This window comes from Micropterus salmoides, unplaced genomic scaffold (assembly GCF_014851395.1).
Source record: "Micropterus salmoides isolate LMB-PRFRI ecotype aquatic unplaced genomic scaffold, ASM1485139v1 Ms_hic_scaffold_23, whole genome shotgun sequence".
In the NCBI taxonomy this organism is placed as follows: Eukaryota; Metazoa; Chordata; class Actinopteri; order Centrarchiformes; family Centrarchidae; genus Micropterus; species Micropterus salmoides.
In genome coordinates this window covers 17,535,450-17,561,200 of record NW_024041484.1, presented here as the reverse complement: position 1 = coordinate 17,561,200, position 25,751 = coordinate 17,535,450, and the positions used below count along the sequence as shown (strand labels likewise).

At 40.0% G+C, this 25,751-nt stretch overlaps 1 protein-coding gene across 2 annotated transcripts; it reads right to left on the bottom strand.

Moving 5' to 3' along the window:
* Positions 1–886: 886 nt before the first annotated feature.
* Positions 887–25,032, bottom strand: dcn (decorin). 2 transcript variants are annotated; one of them, XM_038738603.1, is made up of 8 exons: positions 24,759–25,032; positions 16,953–17,185; positions 11,352–11,464; positions 10,236–10,449; positions 9,272–9,385; positions 8,795–8,888; positions 7,734–7,872; positions 2,431–2,631 (listed from the first exon to the last, which is right to left on the bottom strand). In XM_038738603.1, exons 2-8 carry the CDS (start codon positions 17,164–17,166, stop codon positions 2,431–2,433), a joined length of 1,089 nt encoding a protein of 362 aa, XP_038594531.1. In that variant the 5' UTR covers positions 17,167–17,185; positions 24,759–25,032. The 2 variants fall into 2 exon arrangements, with proteins under 2 accessions (XP_038594532.1, XP_038594531.1); XM_038738604.1 differs by lacking the exon at positions 24,759–25,032 and having other exon boundaries at positions 887–2,631; positions 16,953–17,166.
* Between the last annotated feature and the right edge of the window lie 719 nt (positions 25,033–25,751).

The window sequence follows — 25,751 nt, the reverse complement described above, 5'->3', positions numbered from 1 at the left end:
GTAGCTAGAAGCGAATTAATCTACCATTCACATTGTTTCTCCACAGCTAGAAAGACTTTAATCGGACCTGCAGGCCTGGCCTGCATGGAGTTTGTATGTTCTTCCTGTGTCAGTGTGATTTCCTCAGGGAGCTCACGTTTCCTCCCACAAACCATAGACTCAGTGTATTGGAGACTCTAAACTAAATGAGTTGTCTGTCTATTTGTATATATAGATGCATATGTGTCCTGTAAATATATACAGTACATCTTGTGATGGAGTGTACCGTGACTCTTGGCCAATACATGCTGGGAATGGCTCCAGCACCCCTGAATCCTGCACAGGGTAAGGGAAACTGCATCTGTATGTCACCCATTGGTAGTGTAAATCATTTTTAAAAGTGAAAAATAGTTCTCAAGGGGTCAGTGGGAGTAAATAAATTGTTAAAAACATTTATTTTTGGTCAATTTCAGGAAACTGTCATTGATTTCATTTACAATGCTGCCAAAAAAGTAGCACACCTATTCCTTCAAGACTGAAACTTGAGACTCCATGAAATTCATATGCTGAGAGAATAAACTGGATGCATGGCCCCCATGCTATAATTCTTTTGGTCACGTTGGAGAATACGACCCATATTTACTCTCGGACGGAAGTACAGTCTCGATGGTGTGTTGTAACATCTGTAATGTAACTTATTGTTACCAGTTGAAATGTGCTTGAGGCCAGATTTCTTTTTAGTGTATTTGTATTTCAAAAAAAGCAGCCGTCAGCCAGATATGAAATATCTGCCAAAGTGTGGCAAGAAATCTGCTGTGTGGATGTTGTTTGGGTCCTTACCACAACTAAACACTAACATGCATGAAAATCCCATTGAAATAGCACATTTTCTAAACATTTGAATATCTTTGATTAAGTCAACAAGGAGACTTTATTGGACATTTCAAGCATTTGTCAAGGTTTTCTATCAATAGTATGTACCTAATATGTGTGTTTGTTATGTGTACGTATTGCTGAAAGAGTCTCACCTGTTACCTCAGTACATTTTACCTGTGCCTCCTTTTGACCTTGTTCGCCAGGAAGCCTCTACCCTCTTTGTATTCTGCTGCAGTGCCATTCACTGACCGGGAGCACAAATCTCCATGCACATTATTGATAATAATGCAAGTTCTGGTCATTACATCCATCAAAAACAGCTACTTTTTCCATTAGTATTTTTATTTTGTTTAGGACACCTTAGCTGGAGCCCCTGCTCCGGAAAAAAAGAGGAACACCTTTGTAGCTGATATATTAAGTCTGAGCTATGGTAAGTGCTTGTGCCTTTAAGCAATGATAGGTTTTTATACAGCATTTATATACAGCGTCTATACATACAACATTCACACCAACATGGTTGCAGTGGGCATGCCAGTCCACATACACCCAATCCAATTTTTCTTGACTCTTAAAATAAAAAGGAACTAAAGGGCAGGGAAACATGGAGAGAAATACATACACACATTAACAAGAAATTCCAGAAAGCACCAGATTCAAGTTGAAAGGAAAAAAAATGAGCATGCATATAAATCTTTGGGAATGGCTTCTGTTTAAAACATATATGGTTTATTCTACATTTTTTAGAAGCTATTTTCACCTTGTTTACTTTTATGAATGGAACAACATACACTAGGAGAGGGACAAGGGGAGAAATGTGATGAAGACAAAAGGGTAATCACCCAGAACTAAATCAACACTGAAGTAAGCACAAGAAATCAGAATGTGATAGAAGTAACGGTTGCTTTTATCTCTACTTGAATTGAGTACAATACAAATAGAAACTCTTCAAGGAGTGCAGCATGGTAATGTTACACTCTGAATGCTATTCCTAGTACACAGGTAATATCTAGTACATTCTATACCAGTTGTTAAAGGTATTGTAAAACACAAGTTAACACCTTGCTGCCTGCTCTACAGGTCAGCTCTTATAATTAATACAATGCCTAAAGGTCATTTATCAAACTGGGTTTTTATAACATTTTCCACTGAGTGAGATTTCAAATCTTTTTGGTTAGGGATCGCCTCTGAATTTCAATTTGTCCACTGAATGAATTGCACAATAATATGTTGCTGCATGTATGTGAGAAAACATTTGCAGTGTTAATGCTTGTTTAACTGCCTCTATGAATGATGTGCACACAGCACCCTAGTATGCTGGTGTTAGCTGTAAGCTGTGTGTACTACTGTTGCACCAACCTTGAAGCTAAATAATGAATATGATATTTTGTATTTGGGGTCCATGTCCACAGAAGTTTTGAACGTTTTGAGTGCGTGGATTAATGACATCATCACTTGTGGGGAGGCAGTGTTGGTGGGGGTCAGTGTTGTGGGGCTGTGGTCAAACACGCACACTTACAAAACTTTCACACACTCATTTACAATCACACACTTCCTCGCAGAGGTGCGCGGGGCACTCTACTTCTTCCTGTAGTTGCCGAGCTGGATGGCGGAGCGGTCGAAGACGCAGCGGAAGGTGATTGGCTGAACTTCCCAGTATGGCACAGGGTTGCTGAACAGGCTAATGCCAGAGTACATGGCCTTCTTGCTGTTGAGGCCAGGAGGACAGAAGTCCCCTGTTCCCACAGCAGCAATTTTGTTGGCATGGAGGTAGACCACCTAGAGAAGGGATTTAAATAATGACAACCTTCGGTTACTGAGTGGGACGTGCATGGCAATAATTTAGTTTTTCCAAAATAAGGCAGATAAAGACGATAATAATCATTCACCAAGTGAATAATAACAGCTCAAGAAAGCCAAATAGATTTTTTTCTCTTTAACTAAAAACAATGGGACTTCCTGCATGATCATACTCCAAAATAACAAAGAGTATATGCTCCTTGATGCTTGAGAACAAGCATGGCTTTACATGTGTAAAAAAAACAGACGCACATACAAAGCATATATGAACATAAGAGTAGCTGAAAACATTCATGCAGCTCAGTTTTGAGCAGAGTAGCCCTCGTCATGCAGCAATATGGGGATGAGAAGGATCCTGGACATAAGAACAAAAGGAAAGATGTGCCAAGAACTCACTGGGACAATATAATGCTAATTACAGTTTTCAAAACCTCTAGATCCCAAAAAACCAAACTATATATATAGAAAAGGTCATAATGATTTACACTTGCCATTATATGCAAAGGAACTTGCAAAGGACAGAAGACAAAGAACAAAAAGAACTACAAATATAAGAAAATCACATAGGGATTTAGCTCTTAAAAAAGTGTGTAGTCTCTTAAAGGAGGATGACCTTCTTCTACTATAATTGTGATGTTTTTGTATAACAAAGGAATTGAATCTTTTAGCAGACTCCTTGGGCTGAATATGTGGTTAACCTCGGCATGCCGCAACCACGGGATAAGGTTTATTGACAATTTCAATATTCTTTGGGACTGCAAAGACCGCTTTAGACCAGAAGGAACTCACCCGAATTTCGTGGGATGCTGACTTCTCGCTGCTAACATACGTCACGCTCTTGGAATGCCATTTCCAAACAAGAAGGACATTACTCACCCCCTTCTCCCGATCCTCTCACTAAAATCACTCAAAGCTTCCAGAAGTTGTCCTTGTCCCAAATGGGGAAACTCCCCACCCCCTCTGCACCACACCTGCACCCACTCTCTTCACCTCTACTATACTCCACCACTCCCCCTCTTTCACACCCACCAGCCCCACCTACACCATACTCCATATGTTCCACTCCTTCCCCCTGTGTAAAACGATACCTCAGACAACTCCAACATTGTCAACAACCTTGTCCTTTATCTCCACAGATTAAATACAATCGGTGATGTGCTTTGGGTCCCTGCTATTTTGAAAATAGCATTGCCAATTGTTTTGACTATAAGCTAGAACCCAGTAAATCTATTCCTGTGATGATTAGAAAAAGAAGGTGTCGTGAACATTTAACCCATAAAGTAAACCTCTCTAATCTGTTAACTGCAACAAGTCAATTTACTAGTCCAGAAAATCTTTCTTGGTAAATGACATTTTAATATCCTATAACCTAGATTTTATGTTTCTAACTGAAACATGGCTAACTGAAGATTGTCCTTAATGAGACAGCACCTGAAAGATTTTGCTATATGAATACTTGTCGAAATGGTAGGAAAGGAGGAGGAGTGGCTGCTCTATTCAAAGATATATTCCAGTGCAAAGACATTACACTAGGTCATTTTATTTCTTTTGAATACCTCTGTTTTATTTTGAAGGGTACCCCCAAAATTTTGTTTTCAACCATTTACAGACCTCCACGATATTCTGCTAATTTTATTGATGATTTTGCTGAACTACTCTCTGTTATATCAGTTGATTATAACTTGCTCATCATTACAGGGGATTTTAACATCCACATATATAATACTACAGACAATAATGCCAAATAACTTTTTGGGCTACTTGACACTTTTGATTTCACTCAACATGTGACAGAGCGGACACACAATCAAGGCCACACCTTAGATCTGGTTATCTCTACAGGGGTCGATATCTCCTCTGTCGTAGTTAAAAACCTGGCCCTGTCTGTTCATTTCTGTGTCTTTTTTGAATCAGTTAGCACCCCGATTGTCCCATTAAACTCTGCCCCAGTTAATAAAAGGCACATTAACGAGAGTACCGACACACAGTTTAGGGAGGCTATAGCTATCTTTCTGGCAATAAGTGCTGAGTCAGTTGAGTCAGTTAATGTACTCCTGAATAATTTCAATGCCAAAATATTGAATGTCATGTCGTGTTGCACCGGTAAAGGTAAAGAAAACTACTAGCAAACAGAAAACACCATGGAGAACCACCTAGATGGTAAGCGTCCTAAAAAGAGAATGTAGGAAAGTGGAACGTAAATGGAGGAAAACTAAAATTCAAATTCATTTTGACATCTATAAACTAAGCCTTGGTAGCTTTAACAATGAGTTATGCAAGGCCAGACAGCATCATTTATCGGGAATGATCAATAAGAATATTAACAGTACCCACACCTTATTTGTCATGGTTGACAAGCTTATAAACCCAGTAAAGCAGATAGCATCAGAACTCATCTCCACTGAAACATGTAATGTGAAGTTTCTTTAGTGAAAAAATAACAGGTATTAGACAGACCATTAGAATTACACAGTCTAACAAGGTTTCTGTACCGTTGCCACAACCACCAAGACAGAACTCGGTTATTATGTTGCAATTTATTACAATTGATTAAAAAGTCCTAGAAGAAACAGTTCAACAACTTAAAGCATCTACTTGCTGTCTTGACATAATGCCATCAGACTTTTTAAAAACAATTCTTAACTCCATATTAATGGACCTACGGCAAATAGTTAATAGCTCTGTGCAATCAGGCATCTTCCCAACGTCTCTAAAAACAGCTGCCATTAAGCCCCTATTAAAAAAGAGAACACTGGATACATCTATAATGAACAACTAAAGACCTGTATCATAACTACCTTTTATAGCCAAGATCATTGGGAAGGTAGTCTACAATCAACTCATCAATTTTGTGACCTCAAGTGGTCTCTTAGACAAATTTCAGTCAGGTTTCCGACCTCACCACAGTACTGAAACTGCCCTGATTAAAGTTTTAAATGATATACGGCTGAATACTGATTCTGATAAAATAACAGTTCTGGTTCTATTAGATCTCAGTGCAGCATCTGACACTGTAGATCATAGAATACTTATAGATAGGCTGTAAAATTGGGAAGGCCTCGATTGGTTCAGATCTTATCTAGACGGCTGCAAATACTTTGTCACTATTGGTAATCATGAATCTGATAGGGTGGCTATGATGTGCGGAGTTCCACATAGATCGGTTCTGGGGCCGCTTCTGTTCAATCTCTATATGCTACCTTTGGCCCAAATCATACAGAACAATAATATTAACCACCACAGCTATGCCGATGATACCCAAATATACATAGCCCTCGAACCTTATGACAACAGCTCAATAGACTCTCTGTGTCACTGTATAGAGAACATAAATACCTGGATGAACCAAAACTGTTTGCAATTGAACCAAGGTAAAACTGAGATTATTGTGTTTGGCAACAAAAATTATAGAACAAGTATTATTAAAGAGCTTGATTCTCGGGCCCAAAAAACTAGGGAGCAAGTGCGTAATCTTGGTGTTCTGATAGACTCAGACCTCACATTTAACAGTCATATCTAAACGGTCAGTAAAATAGCATTCTATCATCTAAAAAATATAGCCAGAGACAAAGGTGTGGTGTCCCAAAAAGACCAAGAGAAGCTTATCCATGCTCTTATTTCTAGTAGGATTGACAACTGTAATGGCTTCTTAACGGGACTCCCAAAAAAGACTATAAAGCAGCTGCAGCTCATTCAGAATGCTGCTGCTAGAATGTTAACCAGGACCAAGAGAACGGAGGACATCACTCCAAATCTTAAATCGTTGCATTGGCTTCCAGTTAGTTACAGAATAGACTTCAAAGTTGTGCTTTTAGTTTATAAATCTCAGAATGGTTTAGGACCCGAATACATCTCTGATATGTTTGAAGAATACCAACCAAACAGGGCTCTTAGATCCATGAACACAGGTCAGTTAGTGCAGCCTAGAGTCCAAACTAAACATGGAGAAGCGGCGTTTAGCACTTCTGCTGTACACATTTGGAATAAATTAGCAGAGGATCTTAGACATGCCCCTAATACAGCAATTTAAATCCAAGTTAAAAACACTTCTCTTTGGACGTGCCTATGTCTGAGTACTTTTACTTAACCACGCTGTTAGCCTTATAACTTCTTACGTTTTTATTGCTATATGTATTTTATGATAATGTTTCTATTATAAAATATACACAGTTTTTGGTTGTTGTGTTGAAATATTCCCTCATTCACAAACCATTTGTCTTTTGGTATATCCTATTACTACTAATGCAGTGTCTCAATCTGTACTGGGAGAAACCTCAATATAACAAACCCTGTGCACAACAGCTTGTTAGGAGCCATTTCTTCAAACTTTGGGTCATTTCCCGTAGTTTGGTTTGTTGTGGCTGCTGAGAACAAAGCCATTAAAACTTTTGTGCTCACAAAATAACAGCTAAAAGATGGTTGACAGGTGTACAGTGCTGCAGTTCACTAGGTGTTAAAATGGCGATGGTGCAATGGATAAGACTATGCCTTTGGTGTGAGAGACCTGGGTTCAATCCCCAATTGTAAGTCGCTTTGGATAAAAGCATCAGGTAAATGAATAAATATAATCCTAGGAAGTTTTTTTTCATGGGAATGGTATTGATGCAGCAGTTACCCAGACTGAAGGAGCCTAATGAAATGATGTAATAAACTGAAGCCAAACTAAAGATAAAGGGCCTGGAATCAGGTCTGTTTACATCCCCCCCTACTGCTAAAATCTGTAACATTATAGTATGACAGGCTACCAACACTTTACTCAATAAACAAACTAAATGAATCCATGTGACTTTTGTTATGGAAGCATGGTTTGACTTGTAATCGGGCACTGTGAACCTAAACAAAGCCAATGCAAAAATGCAACAAAGTAAACTTTTCCAGTGTGGTTTATATCAGAGAAAATGAGCTGTGTGCGTGTTAGAAATTGAGAAGCGTAACAATAACGCTCAAGCAGACTTCATTTACTGGAACTAAATGGTTACAAAAACAATCTTCCTGTGAACATGTTTTGTATTCAAACCTGGATTAATAATGCTGAGATGTACGAGTACTGTAATTCTAACGTTAATCAAACCAGTATGTACCTGGATGTACTTGTGGTCGGACAGGCCAGGAGGAACACTTGTCAGAACATTGTTGTCGAGGTGTAGCTCTCGCAGGTGGGGGACGTTAGCCAGTGTGCCGTTTTCCACAGAGCTGATCTCATTGTAGCTCAGACCCAGCCTGCAGGAAAAAAAACAAAAAAAGAGAAACTAGATGAGACATGGAAATGTGCAAATGATGTACAAGAGTGAGGAAACCAAAAAGATTCTCCACCTGACACTGAAGCACATCCCAGTTTCTTAATTATGAGCGAATGGAAAATAAAAACCATCCTTTGCTCATATCTTCTCCAACATACTTTACTCCTGCTGCATCAAAGCTCTCTTTGTTCTAGTTTGGAATGCCCTCTTTGGCACAATCTGAGCAGTGATCTTATAAACACAGTGTATCCAAATTTTATGAGCAAACCAGTTATTTTCATTATCCAAAGACTACTGTTTAGGTTTTGTTATATGGTAAATCATATAAACGGCAATACCAGAGCTAGCATTCCAAGTAAAGCTAATACATGTCAAACCTGAGAATGAAAACATTAGATGGCATGAAAAACTGTAGGATGATAATAATAAACAGAATAAGACATGCATGTTCTAATATTTCCTATGAGGAGTTTTAAAGCCAAACTGTGTAACCTTTGAGAGATTAAATAACAGAACATTCCTCTTATAAAGGAAAAACTAAATTCACAAGCAATAAAATACACGTTGCTAAATTCAAGTCGACAACTTTAGATGGATGGAACTGCAGAACTGACATTTTTCTGCCAATTTAATGACTCTATGGCTCTTTACGTGATATATGCCTGGTACAGATAAACATTTAAATGATTCTATAACAAAAGTAATACAAGAAGTAAACACGCTGTACATCACCAGGAGACATGACTTGCAGAGAATCTTAGAAAATAAGGGGAAATTCAATGTACGATTACATTGTAATTGCCATTTGTGGCCACAGTGGCTGCTGTTAAATGGTCTTGCTTTAAATGCTTAAAGTTAAAAAAAGAAATGATAAGGTTAACAAAAGTCATAATTCTTATTACTTGGCCAGGTTCTTCAGGCCCTGGAGGTTGCCAGACATCACTTTGCTGATCTTGTTTCCATCCAGGTGGAGCTCAGACAGAGAGCTGGGCAGACCTGGCAACCCACAAGACAAGCATGCACCCATGAAGAAATGGATAACTTCAGTAAAATCTACCTTAAAAGCTTATATGACATTATGAAGCCACATTTATGTAAAAAAAAAGGCTAGTTAGCAATTTGTAACATTCAATTTCAGAAGAAAAAGTGCAGACTATCAAGGAGTGGCTGGCTTAAAAGTGGCTATTTCCAAGTTTCCATGTATCATTTCACTAGACATGTTCCCACGCTGAAATAGGAAAGTTTTGTTTGTGTGTTTTATCACATTAATCCCATTGCTTCGCTGTAGACTTTTGGCTGAGCCTGACTAGATAAGACTTAGGTTAAGCCAAAGTCTCTTATTTAGGAATTATTTGTGGAAACAGATATCAGAACTTTACCTTTGGGGATCTCCGTGATGTTAGTGTCTGCAATGCGAATGTAAGAAACCCTTTTCAGGTCAGCAAAAGCACCATCATCGATTCCTGCACTCTTCAGAGGGTTGGACCCGAGCTCTGAAAAAAAAAAAAATGAAAGAACAATTTAGAGCGCAGAAAGAAAGAAGAGAAAGAAAGAGCCAAAAGCAGTAATGGATCACGTCTATGAAGTTAATTCCTCTCCTGATGTGTTACAGGAACATAGAGCTGAGTCATGAGTAAACAAAGTCTTGGGCAAGTGAATAGCTTGTGTTTTCAAGGCAGCCTTTCTTCACGCCAGATTCCTTGATTTGTCACAGATTATGATTCTCATCTCGTTGCATTTTAAATGATTGAGTCCACACTTTTCTAGTTTAGCAGTGACAGAACTTTTTAATTGGTGGAGCAGAAAGTTTTACAAGCCGGAGATGCGTTGTCAAAGTGACAAGTGGAGAAAAGGGAGGGAGAGGAGAATGAAGGCCAAATTATCTGTGGTTCTTTTGTGAAAAACAAAACAAAACATATGCTGTGTAGTCATGCATTAACAGGCTACCACAGTCTGGAGCAGTCTCATCACTCCCAGACCGTGATGTGTAATTCTAGTCGCAACAGTGAAATGCCAAGATGCAAACTTTTACTTCTGGTCTAGAAGGTCCTTTACCTATTTTCCAGCAGGTTTCATCTTTAGAGCCACTGAGTTACGCATTCTGATGAAAGGAACCTTGTTTGTCATGATATTACTAGAAAACTCGACACAGACTGTGGAAATATTACTATTATTTAAATCCTGGTTTCACGAAATATTTTTTATCATTCCTGCTGAACTCTAGAGCATGGAGATGCCTCCAAAGACGTGGCCTACTGCTGAAAAATATGTGCTATCCACTGGCAAACCTCCAAGTAAATATCCATTTTTAAATGAATCAAAGTTTTTTTTTTAGTTTCATACCCATGACGATGACATGGGACAAGCCCTGGAAGGAGGCCTTTTTGATCTTGGTGATCTCGTTCTCATGGATGCGCAGCTCCTGCAGGCTCTTGGGCATGTTGGCGGGCATGTCCTTTAGCAAGTTCTTAGACAGGTAGAGACGCTGCAGCTTGGTCAGAGGGCTGAGTGCCTTGGCGTGGATGACAGTGATTTTGTTGTTCACCAGGATAAGAGCCTGTAAGGAAGAAAACCAGGGAGATAGTAGTGTTAAATTTTATTTTCTAAACTTGTTGCATGGTGTACTTCCACAACACTTCGTGGGAGTAGCAAAAGCAGCAAAAGATGAATTCAAGGAATTCAGTCCGGCATGTTTACAGCAGATTGTTTGTCTGTTCTTGTTTAAATTCACATCAGTGTTTAAAGTTCTATTATAATGGAATTTAAACTGAAATTTTACACCTTAGCAGCTTTCACTGTTTTTTTCTTCAACTCAGAAACAGTCACAGCTACGAATGTACCATGGGACAGTAACAAATCTGTACTTTCCAGTTGAGATTCTACAAAAACAAGACATTCTGAGCCGAGCCACCCTTAGAGACTCCAACCCGGTGCCTGTGCTGTCAAGATGGAGGGCCAAGTAAGTTCAAATCCACTTTGGAATTATCCCTAATGCATTTTCAGGGGAATCTCACTCCTGCTATTCCAGTCTCATATAAGCACACACGAGGTAATGTGTGGTATGTGGTCCATTCCCATAAGAGGCCAGTTACATTACAGTGGAAACAGCTCTGGCTGTCAGACAGAGGTATTTACTGCAAGCAAGAAAGCTACAGGAGTTTGAAGGTGTGAGGGTGTAAGCCCAACGGGTGAATAGTTTTCATGCACCTGGTGAATGGGGGAATGGTGGTGGTTGAAGAGAGTTTTGGGATGGGAGGTGAAGTGGGGTCCATGTTACAGAATGGGCAAGGAAGGAAGGCAATGAATCAGAAACAATCTGAATGAATCATTTAAAGACAACATGTTTCCCGTAGGGTTCATGTTGAAGAAGGGTGATAAAGTTACATAAGAACACTTTGCACAATATCGGGATTAGCACAGAGCATGAAGCTGTACACATGTAAGTAAAATGTCTCTTACATGCAGTCCTTTGAGGTTCTTGAAGTCATTCTCCTTGATCTCAGTAATCTTGTTGTTCTGCAGGTCCAGCAGGGTGGTGTCATCTGGGATGTCCCCAGGAACTGCCTTCAGACCTGATGGTAAATTTTTATGAGATGTTGTAAATTAGATGTAGAACATCAGGGTTAGAAGCATCCACATGCAATACTTCCATTAGAATGATGGGAAACAGAGTTTGAGATGAAGTGGCCTCTGACCTCAACAGGAAATGCACACAAAATGTCAACCTACTCGTCTCCATGATCAAGGTTACAGTTTGCTTATTTTATGTTAAAGGCCCTGAAACATATATTTTCTCATTACGTTTCTTACTTTTAGCAATGAACACAACATTTCCAGCCAAAGTTGAAACAGTTTAGTTGATTATTGTAAATGTGTTTTTTGTTCCTGCTTTTGTCATGAGTGAATGAACCTAAACTTCCTCTACCTAAATGGAGACAAGACAGAGGTCATAGTGTTTGTACAGCCTGAACAGCTTGATGTAGATTCTCTCGGCCCTTTAAGTTCAAATTATCGCTAAACTGTATTGAACAGCTGTGTTTACATTTGATAAACAGAGATCCGCCACTGTTAGATCTTGCTTCTTCCAGTTGAGAACTATAGTCAAGGTAAAGACTTATCTCCCTCCTAAAGAATTAGAGAGGGGGATTGACGCCTTCATAACTTCCCGTCTTGACTATTGTAACTCCTTATATGTGGGCTTAGATAAGTCATCCATTCAACGCCTGCAGTTAGTCCAAAATGCTGCGGCCCGCCTCCTGACAGGAAAGAAAAAGAGGGCCCACATCACACCTCCGTTGCACTCCCTCCACTGGCTTCCTGTTCATTACAAGATTGAACCTTCCTTTTAACTTTTAAATGCCATAATGGATCGGCTCCGCTTTACTTAACGGAACTTCTTCACACTCCAGCTCGAGTTAAAAACACACATCTCTTTTCTTTGGCATTTCCTTCGAGTTAAGTCAGTTATTATCCATGGCGATATTAATATCACTATATATCATATGCTATAATGTTTCATTGCTGTACTTTCACTGTGTAATTACTGTTTTATTGTTGTATTTTTAACTCGTGAAGCACCTTGGTCAACCTTGGTTGTTTTAAGTGTGCTATGTAAATAAAATTGATTTTGATATTGATATTGATGAGTGGGGAGGGGTCAATTGGAAAAAGATGATCACAGTTTCACTTTCAATCACAGTTTTGCAACATCTGAATCAAGATCTGGTGACACTTGTTTGGTTGTTTGTTTATGCTGCAAACACTGCCCGCCAAAGCTGATCAAACCAAGCCTGCACAGTCCTGATTAACTAGCACTAAGATAAGTGTTTGATTGTTAAACTCTTAGTTAATAGTAACTAAGGATGTTTTTTTAACCTTGCTTGTTCCTTATTTATCCATGAATGTTTAATGCTTTTGAGAAGAACATTAGATTTGAAGGCAAGTTTTCAGGGGCTTTGAGTTCTTAAAAATTGTTAAGGACTGAACACTAAGAGACAATCCGGCCTGGATGAGCAGGAGAGAGTGACTGAGTTTACAGTAGAGACACGCTGAAATAAAAAAGTCTGCTTTCTCAACCTAGCATGCAACAATGATAGCAACTTGGAGGAAAATGGGTTTTACGGTGACATTCCAAAGGGACCAAATAACTTTTTGATGTGCTCCGAGGAACACATGGTGGAAATGGACCTTAAAACAAATTTCCTTTGACTAAGTAAGCGGCTGCATACCTGGACACTGAGCTCACGCTAAATCGTTTTGCTTGGACTTTATCATGGTACACAATGTGACACCAAAAATGGCATCTTTAGTGAAAGACTATTTGGTTGAGTGGACTACAAAAAAATTGAGTGAAGACAGCTGGAGTGATGATGTATGCTCTTCTGCATCCGTGGTAACAAAAAATACATTCATAATGGGCAGTTTACATTTCAGAGGAAGAGGCGTAGAATAAACTGTTTAATAAAGAAGCTTACACTCTGTATCTCCAGTACACATACTCTGGACACATTTTTGCCTGAAAGCTTGTGACGACTTCTCTTTGGCTCACCCAAACATTACTTCCAGCTAGGCTTGCTTTTCTGTCGGCTTTTCCAACTCGGCAGGGGATGACCAACAAACCGTCACAGCTGTTTGTGGTCACCGCCATCATTACAGCACCACACATATACCTCTATACAGTACTTGCACACACAGTCTTTTTTATCTTTCTCTAAAAGTCAGACTATCTCAGTCTTTGCTCTTTCAGTTTTGAATAGTTTAAAATGGGTCTTTTAAAGTTGAATGATGTCAAGAATCGTCACATATCAACTGTTCAGTTCGTACTGATTTTACATGCAGAGTAACAGTAAGTAGTAACATGCAGATTTGTTTAAAAAGATTATGCATTAAAATCTATTTTTCACCCACATTTTATGTCCTCCTGCATCCTTTTTATTGCTTCTCCTGCTGTAAGTAGATACTCTTCACAACAATTTACAGTAAAGTAAGTTATCTTGTGACAAAAGCAGCTTGAAAAATGCTCCCTGTAACAGAAAATGAGGGGGAAATGTGTGGAACACACAAATGAGCTATTGATTATACACCAGAGTATCTTAAAATAAAAAACTAATTTTTACAATAATATTTCAAGCTGTTCTATAAAAAGTGTTCAAAATTAACACAGATAATTCTTTAATTCTTTAATTCTCTAATTTAAATAAAACAAATGAGGATAAAACCACCTAATCCAAATGCTTCCCCTCATACTGCTAGCACAGAGGTCTTGTATAAGGAAAGTTATCTTTTGATACATGCCTCATCCCTACTGTTATAGTTATTATCAATCACTCCATTTTAAAGCAAAGTGATTGGGATATCAAGCATATTATTGCTTTGGACTGGACTCATGTTCAGCACTTCTGAGCATCAATAATCAGTCCTCTCCTTGTCTGGTGCTCTGGTCATGCAAGGCAAGTTGATCTGGCTGCATCAGCAAAGTCCTGATTGCCTCATGGGATATGAGTACGTTTGGATTTTGTTTGGTAGGCCATGCATAAGTGTGGGTAGATGTGATGTGCATGCCCACCAAATACGCACATTACACAGTCTGTGCTTACAAAATATTTTACATGATGTATTTTAGATCAGAGAAGCTGCAATTGGGTGAACACTTATAACCACGAACAAAAGGCTGTTGTGTAAGTCTAATTGGTAAAACCTCTTTCTAACAGAATTAGCAAAATATAATCACAGCTAATTTGAACCCTGGGCTAAATGTTCTCTCCTGAATGTTTTAGCTGTCATCATGCCAGCTGCAAACTCACAGAGAACTTAAAATCTACAAAAGCGACAGGGTGCTTTGGGATGGTGAGCAGACTCCCCTGTCTTGCCCAGGCCCCGTGTGTATGTGTCCAAGTATATACATAGAGGTTTTAATCCTGTGTGTGTCTAAATGTGTGAGTGTGTGTGTGCCAGCAGGTCTGGGGAACAGATGGAGGCTCGGGGCCAACAGTGCTGATGCAGGAGTTGAGAATCCAGCCGTGGAGCTGTGTCTCTGGGGAGAGTGCTGCTGCTGACTGGGGGACTGGAGGACTGATGTAATGGAACGAGGCTTTTCCTGAACATCACTCTCTCCAACTGTCTGTTGCTCTGACTGCCTGTCTGTCACTCTGACTGTTGAGCCACCTGCCTATATGGGTCTGCGAGTACGCTCTGCTGACACTATGTGATTGTTGTCCTGAATCTATAGACGCTCTTCCATTTTACTGTCTCAGCCCTGAACCACTTAAGCTTACTAAACCAAAGTGGTTATGAGCTGGTTATGTCTGTCTTTTTTCTTGTTTAATTGTATCCTCCCAGTTTGTCCATCTGTGTCACTCCCACTCTCCTTTGTCTGTCTCCTTGAATCTTGCGCCCCTTCCTTTCCAAACAAAAGCACAGCCAAAAACCCAAATCAAACAGCGCAGTAAAGAAGTTTTATCTAGTATACAAGAATAAATGAGGTCAGGGACTTTTCTATGACAAGGTTTGTGAGATGACTCAAGCTGTTGTATATTACATACATCAGATTAGACAAACAGACTGGCTAAGCTCCAAACAACGAAGATGATAGTTGAATAAACTGTTGTGACTGTGCTGAATTAAAAAGATGACTAAGCAATTGTAGTCTTTCAAACTCGGTGAGTAAACTTCAGATTTAGAAACAACTTTTTGTACATTTCAGCTTGTTAAAACTGGCATTTGTTAAGGACTTTCCTATCCCCACACTAACATGTAATCTCTAATTTCCCCAGAAAGGGCAAATAATGTAACTGTGACAGGAAGTGAAATAAGGCATACAACATCTGTGAGCATTTAAGGTATCAACATTGGTGTCAGGTTCTCTGGAGGATAAAATATATCCCTCGACTGACCCTGTGGGTTTGGGTGGACGGTGGAGACGGTCGAGCTTGTAAAGTCATAAAAACCTGTAATGTCACTCAGCACAATAAAGCAGATTAAAACTACTGCAGACACCCATCTGACCTCAGCATGATCCATCAAAGTGAGCTCATTTGTTTGGAATCCAGGCCAGAACACCAAATGGAGGAGTGGACGAAGAAAATGGATGTGAACAAGAAGCTTGTAGGACTTACTATGAACATTTAAAATCAAGTCACTTTGATTTATTTTAGGGATTGTGGGCTACATGTAGCATGAGCACAAATGATCAAAATAACTGAGCCTTTACTGTTTTTAAAATGAGTTTCTCAAGTTTAAAACAGCAGAAGCAGATTTTTGAGGCGTTGTAGTTGTGCTTGAAATGCACAGTAGTCTTTCCAGTTTCTCAAACCTGTGGATTTGTTGCTTTTTCCTGTTTGTACATCACTGTGAGTTTGAATATCTTTTGATCAGTTGTTGGAACAAAACAAGCAATTTGAAGAAGTAATTTTGGGCTCTGGGAAATGTGACAGGCATGTTTCTTTAGTTTCTGGCAATTTACAGGCAAAATGATTGATTGATTAATCAAGAAAGTAATAGGCTTAGAGTTCCACCCTAACATGTTCAGGTAAAAAAAATAATGAAATAATAAAATACGCAACAATATATTACAGGACTGTACAGTATAGTTGTTGTACTTCCATAAAGGCATTTGTGAAAATGTTTTTTAGGTATTTTGGAGAGGTGTGTGTGTGTGTGTGTGTGTGAGCAGTTTCTGACACTGTAACTACAAACATGTAAGTGCTCGTGTGACTACCATAATACCTCAATATGCATTTATCATAAACAATGGGGCTTTATGTATCACAGAGGATACTGCCACCTTGCATGCTGAAAAGAATGAAACTATTAAATTCTATCTAGATTCAATCTCAACAAACAATATAAAAAGTTTCAAGCAATGCTGAGCTTTGGCCTTTGTTTCCAGTAATCACACCTTTGCGTCAGAATCAGCGAGGATAATGATTCCTCAATGCTAAAATGCTGCACATTGAACTTTTAATTATATGTATTAAATGTATTAATAGGTAAAAGAATATAAAGAATCCCAGACACGTTTAGAGTGTGTGGGATTATACATAACCATATGTCTTGTCTTACCGAGGTCAGAGCACTGGATCACGCGCAGGTGGCACTGACATCTGAATGGGCATTTGGGTCCATCAGGCACGACAGAGGGACCTGAATCTGTAGGCTCCCCAGGTAAACCTGATCCCGCCTCGTCCTCCATCATGAAGTCTAGGAAACCAGATTGGCGGAAGGGCAGAGCCCAGCAGGCAGTGATCAGGAGCAGAGAGAGACAGGCTGACCTCATGGTGCTGCTAGCAGAGAGCCTGAAAGATGAGAGGACGCAGTTCAAAGGTTTGGGTGGATTCACTTTCAAAACAGTCTGTCTATGATTAGTTTTTAAAATGGCTATACTGTTAGGGAAAATAGATTTTCACTGTGGCAGTGAATCAAAGGCAGAGAGAACGGCATAGTGTGAGAAAGAACAAATGAGAACATGACTTTGATTGAGGTCCAGAGAGGCAAAGGGCAAAGGGTAGAGGTGGAGGGCTAGAGGCTAAACACTTAGGTGTAACAATTTAGTGAGTTTGGTCAAATAAGCTATTTAACTGGTCAGATTTAGGCAGAAGGTTAAAGATGACAGAGCAAGGTTAGTGTGAGAAAATTACACAATATTGTTTGCCTGGGAGGATAAGCCGTGGGGGTACATAATGTTTATGTTACTGAGGAATAGAGAGCAAAACAAAAAAAAACTCAATTCCATAAGTAGTAGTGATACTGTAGTCTGAAAAATGTAATTTTGGCGATGAGATATCTACAGTGGTGACATACCACAACAGCCCTGTCTGATGAACTCAAGAAATCATTTGATCAATATTGTCATGCTCCAAATATGTTAAAATGATTTTGAACTGGAATTCAACACAATTAATCATAAGTAGAGAATAATGTTATATAATACTGTTTTTACACAAACAGTTTGGTCAAGTTTGCTTTTTTACCATTTGGAGTGAAAGAAGCTGGATACTTCAAGCATTTATCCATTACTTTTATCTATTTAAATTATTTATCATTACTTTTACTTAACCATTTCAACCAGTAAAACATTACTTTTAGGTATTTAAACCATTTATTTATTTAATCCATTACTATTTTCTACCGACTATTTGAACCATTTATTAATTTAACTGTAGCATTATCTTTTTTCTACCTGTCCAGGGTGTACCCCGCCTTTCGCCCAATGTAAGCTGGGATTGGCTCCAGCCCCCCGCGACCCTGTACGCAGGATAAGCCGTTGACGATGGATGGACAGATTATCTTTTTTCTATTGGTTCATAGTTAAAGGGTTTGTTTTCTTTAAAAATTATCTGGATACCATAATACAATGTGCCCATGTAATTTGCAACAGACACAGAAGCAATATAGTTGCTGCATAAGCAACATCTGCATTAGCTTTTACAGTAATACACAGGGGATGCATCATGGGAAATGTCATGGCTGCCACTGTATACCACGGTACTAGATTTTCTATTCAAAAGTAATGAATTACAGTGATCATTTGTACTGCCATTAAAGTACAGTATCAATGGTCTGTGATGCAAAAAAAATGCAAAAATACAATGCAAGAGCATGTCTGTACTGTACTAGTGGAGTCACTGGGAGAATCCTGCTGCCTTATGCTTCTATTTCACAACCATTGACACATACACACTCTCTCTCAAACTCAAACAGTGTGGAGATCCACACAAACACCCTAACCTTTTACACAGAAACACACACACATGCATGCGCGCACACACACACACACACACACACACACACACACACACACACACACACACACACACGGACTGTCTCAGAGACCCAGCAATCTGCTTGTCATGTGCATAGCCAGAAGTTGCTCCTTCCCTCTTGGTGCCACAATAATTGAAGGGCAGTTGAGTTGGAAGCAGCTGGTCTGCAGCAGACCTTGACCTGAACATCATGACCAGGATGATGAAACTGACCCAAAACCATCAGTTGCCCAGAGCTGAAAGTGAATCTGGCCTGGTTCATTTGATCTGTATGCATGTGTATGATGTTTTTAGGTGTGAAGCAATAGCTTGTGTTTGAGTGTATTAAAGCAAGTGCACAAGTTGTGTGTGTCCCTCACGACATGTGTACATACTGTATTTGTTAGTAAAAGTAATAAATGCACAGGTTTAAATCTTTCAAAGGTTTTCACCAGTGTGTGTCTTTGAGAATGTGAGAGAAAGCAAAAGAAAGAGATGTGCTGATGTAGTGTAAATCCAGGTTAGAGTTACGTCAGGTCACAGGGATCACCGCTCAGAGGGACTCAACAAAAGCAGTAATTATAGTCCCGCTCCACAAAACAGCCACCACTTTGACACACTGTACAGCTTCAGCCCAGTGGTTACAGTGCTTGCATACAGTAAGACCAAGCTTAAAATCACTTCCATTCAGAAGGGAACTGAGTTGGATGGATAGCTCTGTTGCCTTGAAGCGGAAAAACCTGAAGAACACTCAAAAGGGCGATTTCATAATTCGTCATGCAATGTTTAAATGCATTTTTCCATGCAAAACTCCTGCCATTTTGAGACACTTGGAATTATGTACTGTAGTGGAAATTGTTTTAACAAAGAGCTCCATTCTAAACATCCAGTAGATCCAGAGGACACGTTGTTCCAGTCTTCAACAGACTGAGTAATCTCAGCTGTGTCAGGCTCTCTTATCTAAGCGCAGCTGAATTCTCAATCCTACGAAAACCTTGTCTGCAGACTTGGCAGCAGCATTCTGCCATTGTTTTGGATTTAGAGATGTAAATCAAATAGTGCTTAAATAGCCTTTGATGATTTGTTTAACCCATTTGTTAATGCCAGGTGGGTTGGGCTTGTCTAGTACTATGATGCATTAATTGCCAATGATGGAACGTATCTGAAAGTCAGTTTATCATTTTTTCTCAGAGGTACTTGTGTTGTGAACTCCTCACATCTGGCACAGCTTGCAGGCTGGAACATTCAGAATGATCTACAAAGCCAGAGTGCCAGCTCCAGTTAAAGGAACAACAACACACACAAAAGCAGCAGAGGTCTCACCCCTGATTACTGAACCTTATCTCTCTGCTTTGACCCATGGCCACAAGCACATAAACAGATATAAATGTGCATTGGTGCAGGATTTCAGACGGCCCTCCATGTGCCCGGCCATCAATCCATTAACCTTTGTCCACAAACGTCTCGCCACGTTTAATGTGAGCCAGACAGGCAAAAAGAAGAACAGAGAATGATCTCAAACTAAGCTCTATGAGCATTTAATGGCTTCAGCATTACTGTAAAGACAAAAAATACTGCTACTTTGTGAGGCATAATCAGGCCCTGGGGTTTTGATGAGATTTCGAAATAAAACCAGGAAATGGTAATGTAAGAGATTTTCAGGAATTATTGTTTGGGACATTAAGTAGTAATTTTTGACCGCTGCTGCAGAATAAACCATTTTAAGTGGTATTAATATTATTATTAAGTCAGGGTATTTGGTATTTGGAGATGTAGGGCTGTACATTGTGGAGATTTGTTGCTATGTGGCAACATTACAGTGGTGAAATAATAAGTACATGGTCAACCAAGATCTGGCTTTAAACATGAAGTTCACTCTAAATTCAAAACAAGGAATTATGGTCAAATGCAATTTAAAAAAAAAAATCGAAATTCAGGGCTTTTCACAGCTTTCGCTGCTGGGATAAGCCTCTGAAGACGATGCATGAGACAACCTGCTGTGCCCCAGGCGTCGGTTCTTTCATTACCAGTCTGCTCAGATGTGTCCACAGGCCCTGCAGGATGGTCTGCTCTAAGACACACACACACACACACACATTCACACCTGAAGAATCTACTAAACACATGAACACATGCACATGACACAGGCTCATCAAACAACCCACTAAACCCAGAGGGCTGCCAACAGAGCATGTTGGAACATGACTTGACCATACAAACTCTACATCACTCTATCATCAGTATCAGCATTTCTAATACCCTCAAAGAAGATGCAACTCGCTTTTAAGGGATTAAAGGTATTCATTGTTTGGGTGTTGGGTACATTCATTGTACAATTAAACATCTGAAATATTCAGATTGTACACTATTCTCTTTTTTCGTAATGTATCATTTCAGTGTGGCTTCATTCGGGGAACATGGCCAATTTCACGTATGCCAGCTTACAAGAAAATGGGACAGGCTTTATTCACAAGAAGTGGACTGACACTAATCAGCGCAAATGTGGGAAAAATTGGCACACACTCTTGTTTCCTACTAATAGACCTTTAACTACCATGCTAGACAGACTATCGTTGTAAAAACCTTCAAACAAATGCAACGTTTGTCACACAAGGACAACAAAAGAGGTCATCACCCCACAGCATCTCACTGGAGGAGGATGCATCTGATGAATTTAACCATTTCAACCATTTCATTTCAAAAAGGTTGATAAAAAGTTCTTATGTTAATTTGTAATGTAAGTCTTTCAGAATGAACTGATGGTTCAGTTTCTTCAAGAGTGTTTGGAAGTGCCTGGTGCCAGTGAATGGTCAGCCTGTTGAAGTACTGCACATGGAACTATGGTAGTTATAGAAAACATGTATCCAAAAAGTAAAAAACAAAAGCAACTGTCAGAGAGTTTAGCCTGTATTTTCAAAAGATTTACAATCTACCACATCCTAGAAAAGGACATGTGGTAAACGGTACACTAACCATCTCTATCTTCTTCTCTCGCTGTCTCTCTGAAACCTGGGATTCATCATCCTGTGTCTAACCAAGAAAAAAGGGGTGGAGGTTGACATTTCCTGTGGCGGCGGCATCCTTGTCAATTCTCCTGTGTCCCTCTTTTGTATCATCTCTCTGTTCCCTCCCCCTACTCTCCCCCAAGTGTGGCCCCAGCATTACTAATGATTCCCATACAGGAAGCAGAACTCACATAAGGGAGTAAAGTAATTTTCCCTCCTTTGCTTTGTCACTTTCTCCTCTTTGTCACCGCCTTTCATTGAAACTTTTGAGCTTAGAAAATCAACGAGATACCCAGAGAACCTCTGCAACGTCTGCAGCATGAAAGGAAAAGACTTGAATATTAAGCAACATGGTGTCTTGATTTTAGGAAATCAAATCATGGCGCAATAAAGGAAACAATATAAAGCAGACACAACTACCATGCCACCCTCCACCCCTGTCCGCTCTCTCCCTTCCCCTCGAACTCTCCACAGGCCAGCGTCTGCCTCTGCAGAGCGTCTGTCAGCAATGAATCACTGGAAGGTATTTACAAGGCACAGGACGTTTAAAACACGTGTGGCCCTTTTAACCCATCAACAAATAAATGTGAGCTCCCCTCCCATGTGGTTACATAAACACATATGCTCAGACACATATGCATGATCAATAATAATGCTATAATGTAAAAGAAAATGTGATTTTACTCCTTTGGCAGTGGTATGAGAAGTCGGTGGTCGTCAACACATTTCTGATATATCTGGGGATTTTTTGAGTGAGAACATGTGTATCTGAAAATATGCAAAGACACGGCCAACAAACAATTTCAATGCCAAAACATTCTTGTAATAGGAGTTAGGCCAAATCAGTGTGCTCTGGAAAATAGTTGTCCATGAGCTCATGTATGTCTGCGTGGGAAGTTTTTGGCTTCAATAATGCCCAAGACACTCTTTTGACCACTACAATCAATATAATTTCCTTACGCAGAAAAAAAGAAAAAAGTGTCAGAGCCTTGGCTATCATTGAAAGATCATTTTAGGGTCTTTAGAGCAAGCTTGTTGTCTGGAGCCATAGCATGAGAAAGCCAGCGAGTGGTTAAACCACATTTCAGCTGTTCCATGAGAAGAACTGTCGGCCTGCCATCAACCTCAGTCCCATTATCAACAGTCTGCACTGCACAGACGTGGACAAACTGCCCAACCTTCTCTCCCTTTCTTCTCTTTCCATCTCCTCCTCCCTTTTTGTGCTCTTTCCTTCCTGCTGCAGCTTCTCTCCCATAGATTATGTTATTTTCTTTCTCTGTCTGACCCTTAAAACCTTGGCCTGAAAGACTGACATGTGGAGCTTTCTGGTATTCCAGTGAGCAAAGGGAGAGGTGTGTGTGTGTGTGTGTGGGGGGGGGGGGGGGGGGGGGGGGACGTCATGGCTGATGTCCTTTCAACTCCATTGTTCTTTCTGACCCAGGGAGTTGAAGTCCAGATGGAAAAAATGCAGCCCAAGAGTACCTTGTCTCCTCCAAACCTTCCGTTCACTCATTCCTGCTTCAAATCTTAAACATCTGCTCAGCTCTACTCAAAAGTAAGATCTGGTGAAGTACTTTTATTGCTCTGAGTGTATTTTAGTGCAGTGTTTATGCAACTTCTAGCTTCTATTCTAATCTCACTTTTCATTCTGTTGTGTTTGTCTCAGTTTTTCCCTTGTTCAGTTTCAATCCAGTCCTTTCAATGCAATTCAGTGCATCTGAGCCTTATTAGGTTTTTTCCCTGCTGGCAAAAAGGATGTAATGAGTTAGCTGAGAGTTGTGTGGTGGCTTGCCGAGAAGCCTTCAGACCTCTCTTTGATAGAGGAAGCTGTACCATTACGGGATTAATGGCACTGTGCGTTGCCAGGTACAGTTTTTTTCATCTCCTCTTCAAAGCCTCTCACTTTAAGTTGCCCCTAGCAATTTGGGTCCTGTTCTGCTCCTGTGGAAACACAGCACGGTGGGCAGTTCATACTGAGAAGAAACAGGGCCAAAGAGCAGACAGATACGAGATTGGGGTTAAAACACTCTGGTTGCAGTCTCAAATGAACTGCTGAAATGGAAAGTGTGAGAAGCAACAGAAACAACTTTTCCAAATCAAAGTCTTGACAAGAAATAATGGGCTGAATCAACACAAAGAAATCCTCATTGTTACAGCTTTTTCCCACTCATTTGCTTGTAGACTGCACAAACGCCACAGGGAAAGAAACAAAGAATGAAAGAAAGATAAACAAAGAGAGAAAAGAACAAATAAATGCAACAAATCATCATCTTTTCCACTGACATTAGCAAATGATGACAAAAACAAGAAGCTAACTATTTAAGTAGAAGCTAACTATTTAAGTCTGCCTTCTCCTCACTTAACCCCTTGTCTTTATGTACACATTACAAATCTGATTCACTTTGCCATGTATATATCACACTCACAAAACTAACTTGAGGAATGCCCTTCTCTATGGGTTATAGCCAAATCAACAAGTATCGAAACATTTGGTCAATTGCCACAAACAGCAACAAATGAACAAACTGAAATCTGAAATTGTAAACTTGACAAACTGCTGAAAACATCACATGGCAAAAAGTATGGTGGATACTCTGGAGGTTAACAATGGGCCATAAGAATATGTTTTTTGGCAGAGGAGTGAGCATCAACTGCACTACCACACCCCCCTCCCTAGGCACTGCTCTTTTCACTGAGCTGTATGCAGATTGGACTGGATATGATTAAGGTCTCTCATCTCAAAGCCAAGAGAGCTGTGGGAACAAGACCTAGCAACATAGTCTGGAATATACACAACACACATCAATGTATGAAGAAGTGAATAAAACATACTCAAATCTAATTTAACACACGTATACACATATGCACAAATGTACCTGCAAAAAAAGCACAAGCAGTAATCGTATTTTTGTAAAATAACATTGTCGGCAAATAATATGACTTTTTAATCATGAATAATAGATTTTCATTATCATTCTTCCATTAATGCTGAAAGGCACAATCCAACAAAACCAAGCCATTCTCTCAAGCCTATTCTGTCTCTTAAAAGACTCTTTAAAGATTCACTTCACCCAGTATCACTCATACGTTTCTCCCCTCTCAGAGTTAAAGGATTAACCTACCTGTTCTCAGTAGAAGCAAGGCAAAAAGAGTAGAAGTGGGCGAGATGAGCTTGACTCCCAAAAATCCAGTCGAGAGGGCGGATGAGACTGTGAAGTGGCTGCGAGGGCCTATGGGGTAATTGGACTCGGAGCGCGTGTAGCCAAGATCAAGCAGGTGTGCTCTGTCACAACAAGGGGAGGAGAGAGAGGGCGAGAGAGGAAGAGAGACAGAGGAGAGAGAGGGGAGAGAGAAAGAAGGAGGGAGGGGTCCGACCGCCAAGCTCCTCTCAGGACTGAAACAACTGGTGGAGAACTTGCCCCACTCTCACTGCACACTCCAACAGCTGGAAATGGAGAAGGGAGGAAGAAAAAAAAGGGAGACAGGGAGAGGGAGCAACCAGAGAAAAGAAGAAAGGAGGAAAGAGAAGAAGAGAAAGAGGCAGAGAGTTGGAGTTTAAGGCAATAAGCAGTGATTCGGCTGGCAGCCACCCTCACTGTGACATCTGGTAATGATAGGTCCGGTGAGGAGCTCAGCAAAGAACACTGCACACAAACTCTCTTTCTCCCTCTTTCACACTCTTTCTGTCATTCATCCTCATTCAGCCTCCATACTGACTACCCCCAGGAAAAAACAAAAACACCACACTCACACTTGTCTAATATATTCATATTGGAACCTCCCCCCAGTAAACCTTCTTTGTTTTACCCCCATTCCACAAATCTGGATTAGGTTTGTTTGGGTTGTCTTAATGGAGAAAGAGGCACTATGGGGGACTATGTGGGAGGTAGAAGGCTCCCATTCTTAGTCCCTGTGGTATTTTTTCAACCCCATTACCAGAAAAGAACAGTGATATGGGAAGCTTCTGCCCAACCCCAGAATACGCTCAATGACTATTGTTGAGGGTTTAAAATTTCTCACCCTTTGCAATGCAACTAGGAAAGGATCTTGGCTATGGTCAATAACAAGACTACAGCCATGCTAGCGGCTCTGTGAAGCTGTACTTAGGTACAGTA

What these genes read in the sequence shown, in the direction of transcription:
- dcn (XM_038738603.1), bottom strand. Translation starts at nt 17,166, where the DNA reads ATGAGGTCAGCCTGTCTCTCTCTGCTCCTGATCACTGCCTGCTGGGCT. An exon ending in CATCACGGAGATCCCCAAAG is followed by an intron (nt 8,889 to 9,271) that starts GTAAAGTTCTGA and finishes GTGGGTTGCCAG; the next exon opens with GTCTGCCCAGCTCTCTGTCT. An exon ending in CCGACCACAAGTACATCCAG is followed by an intron (nt 2,632 to 7,733) that starts GTACATACTGGT and finishes TCCCTTCTCTAG; the next exon opens with GTGGTCTACCTCCATGCCAA.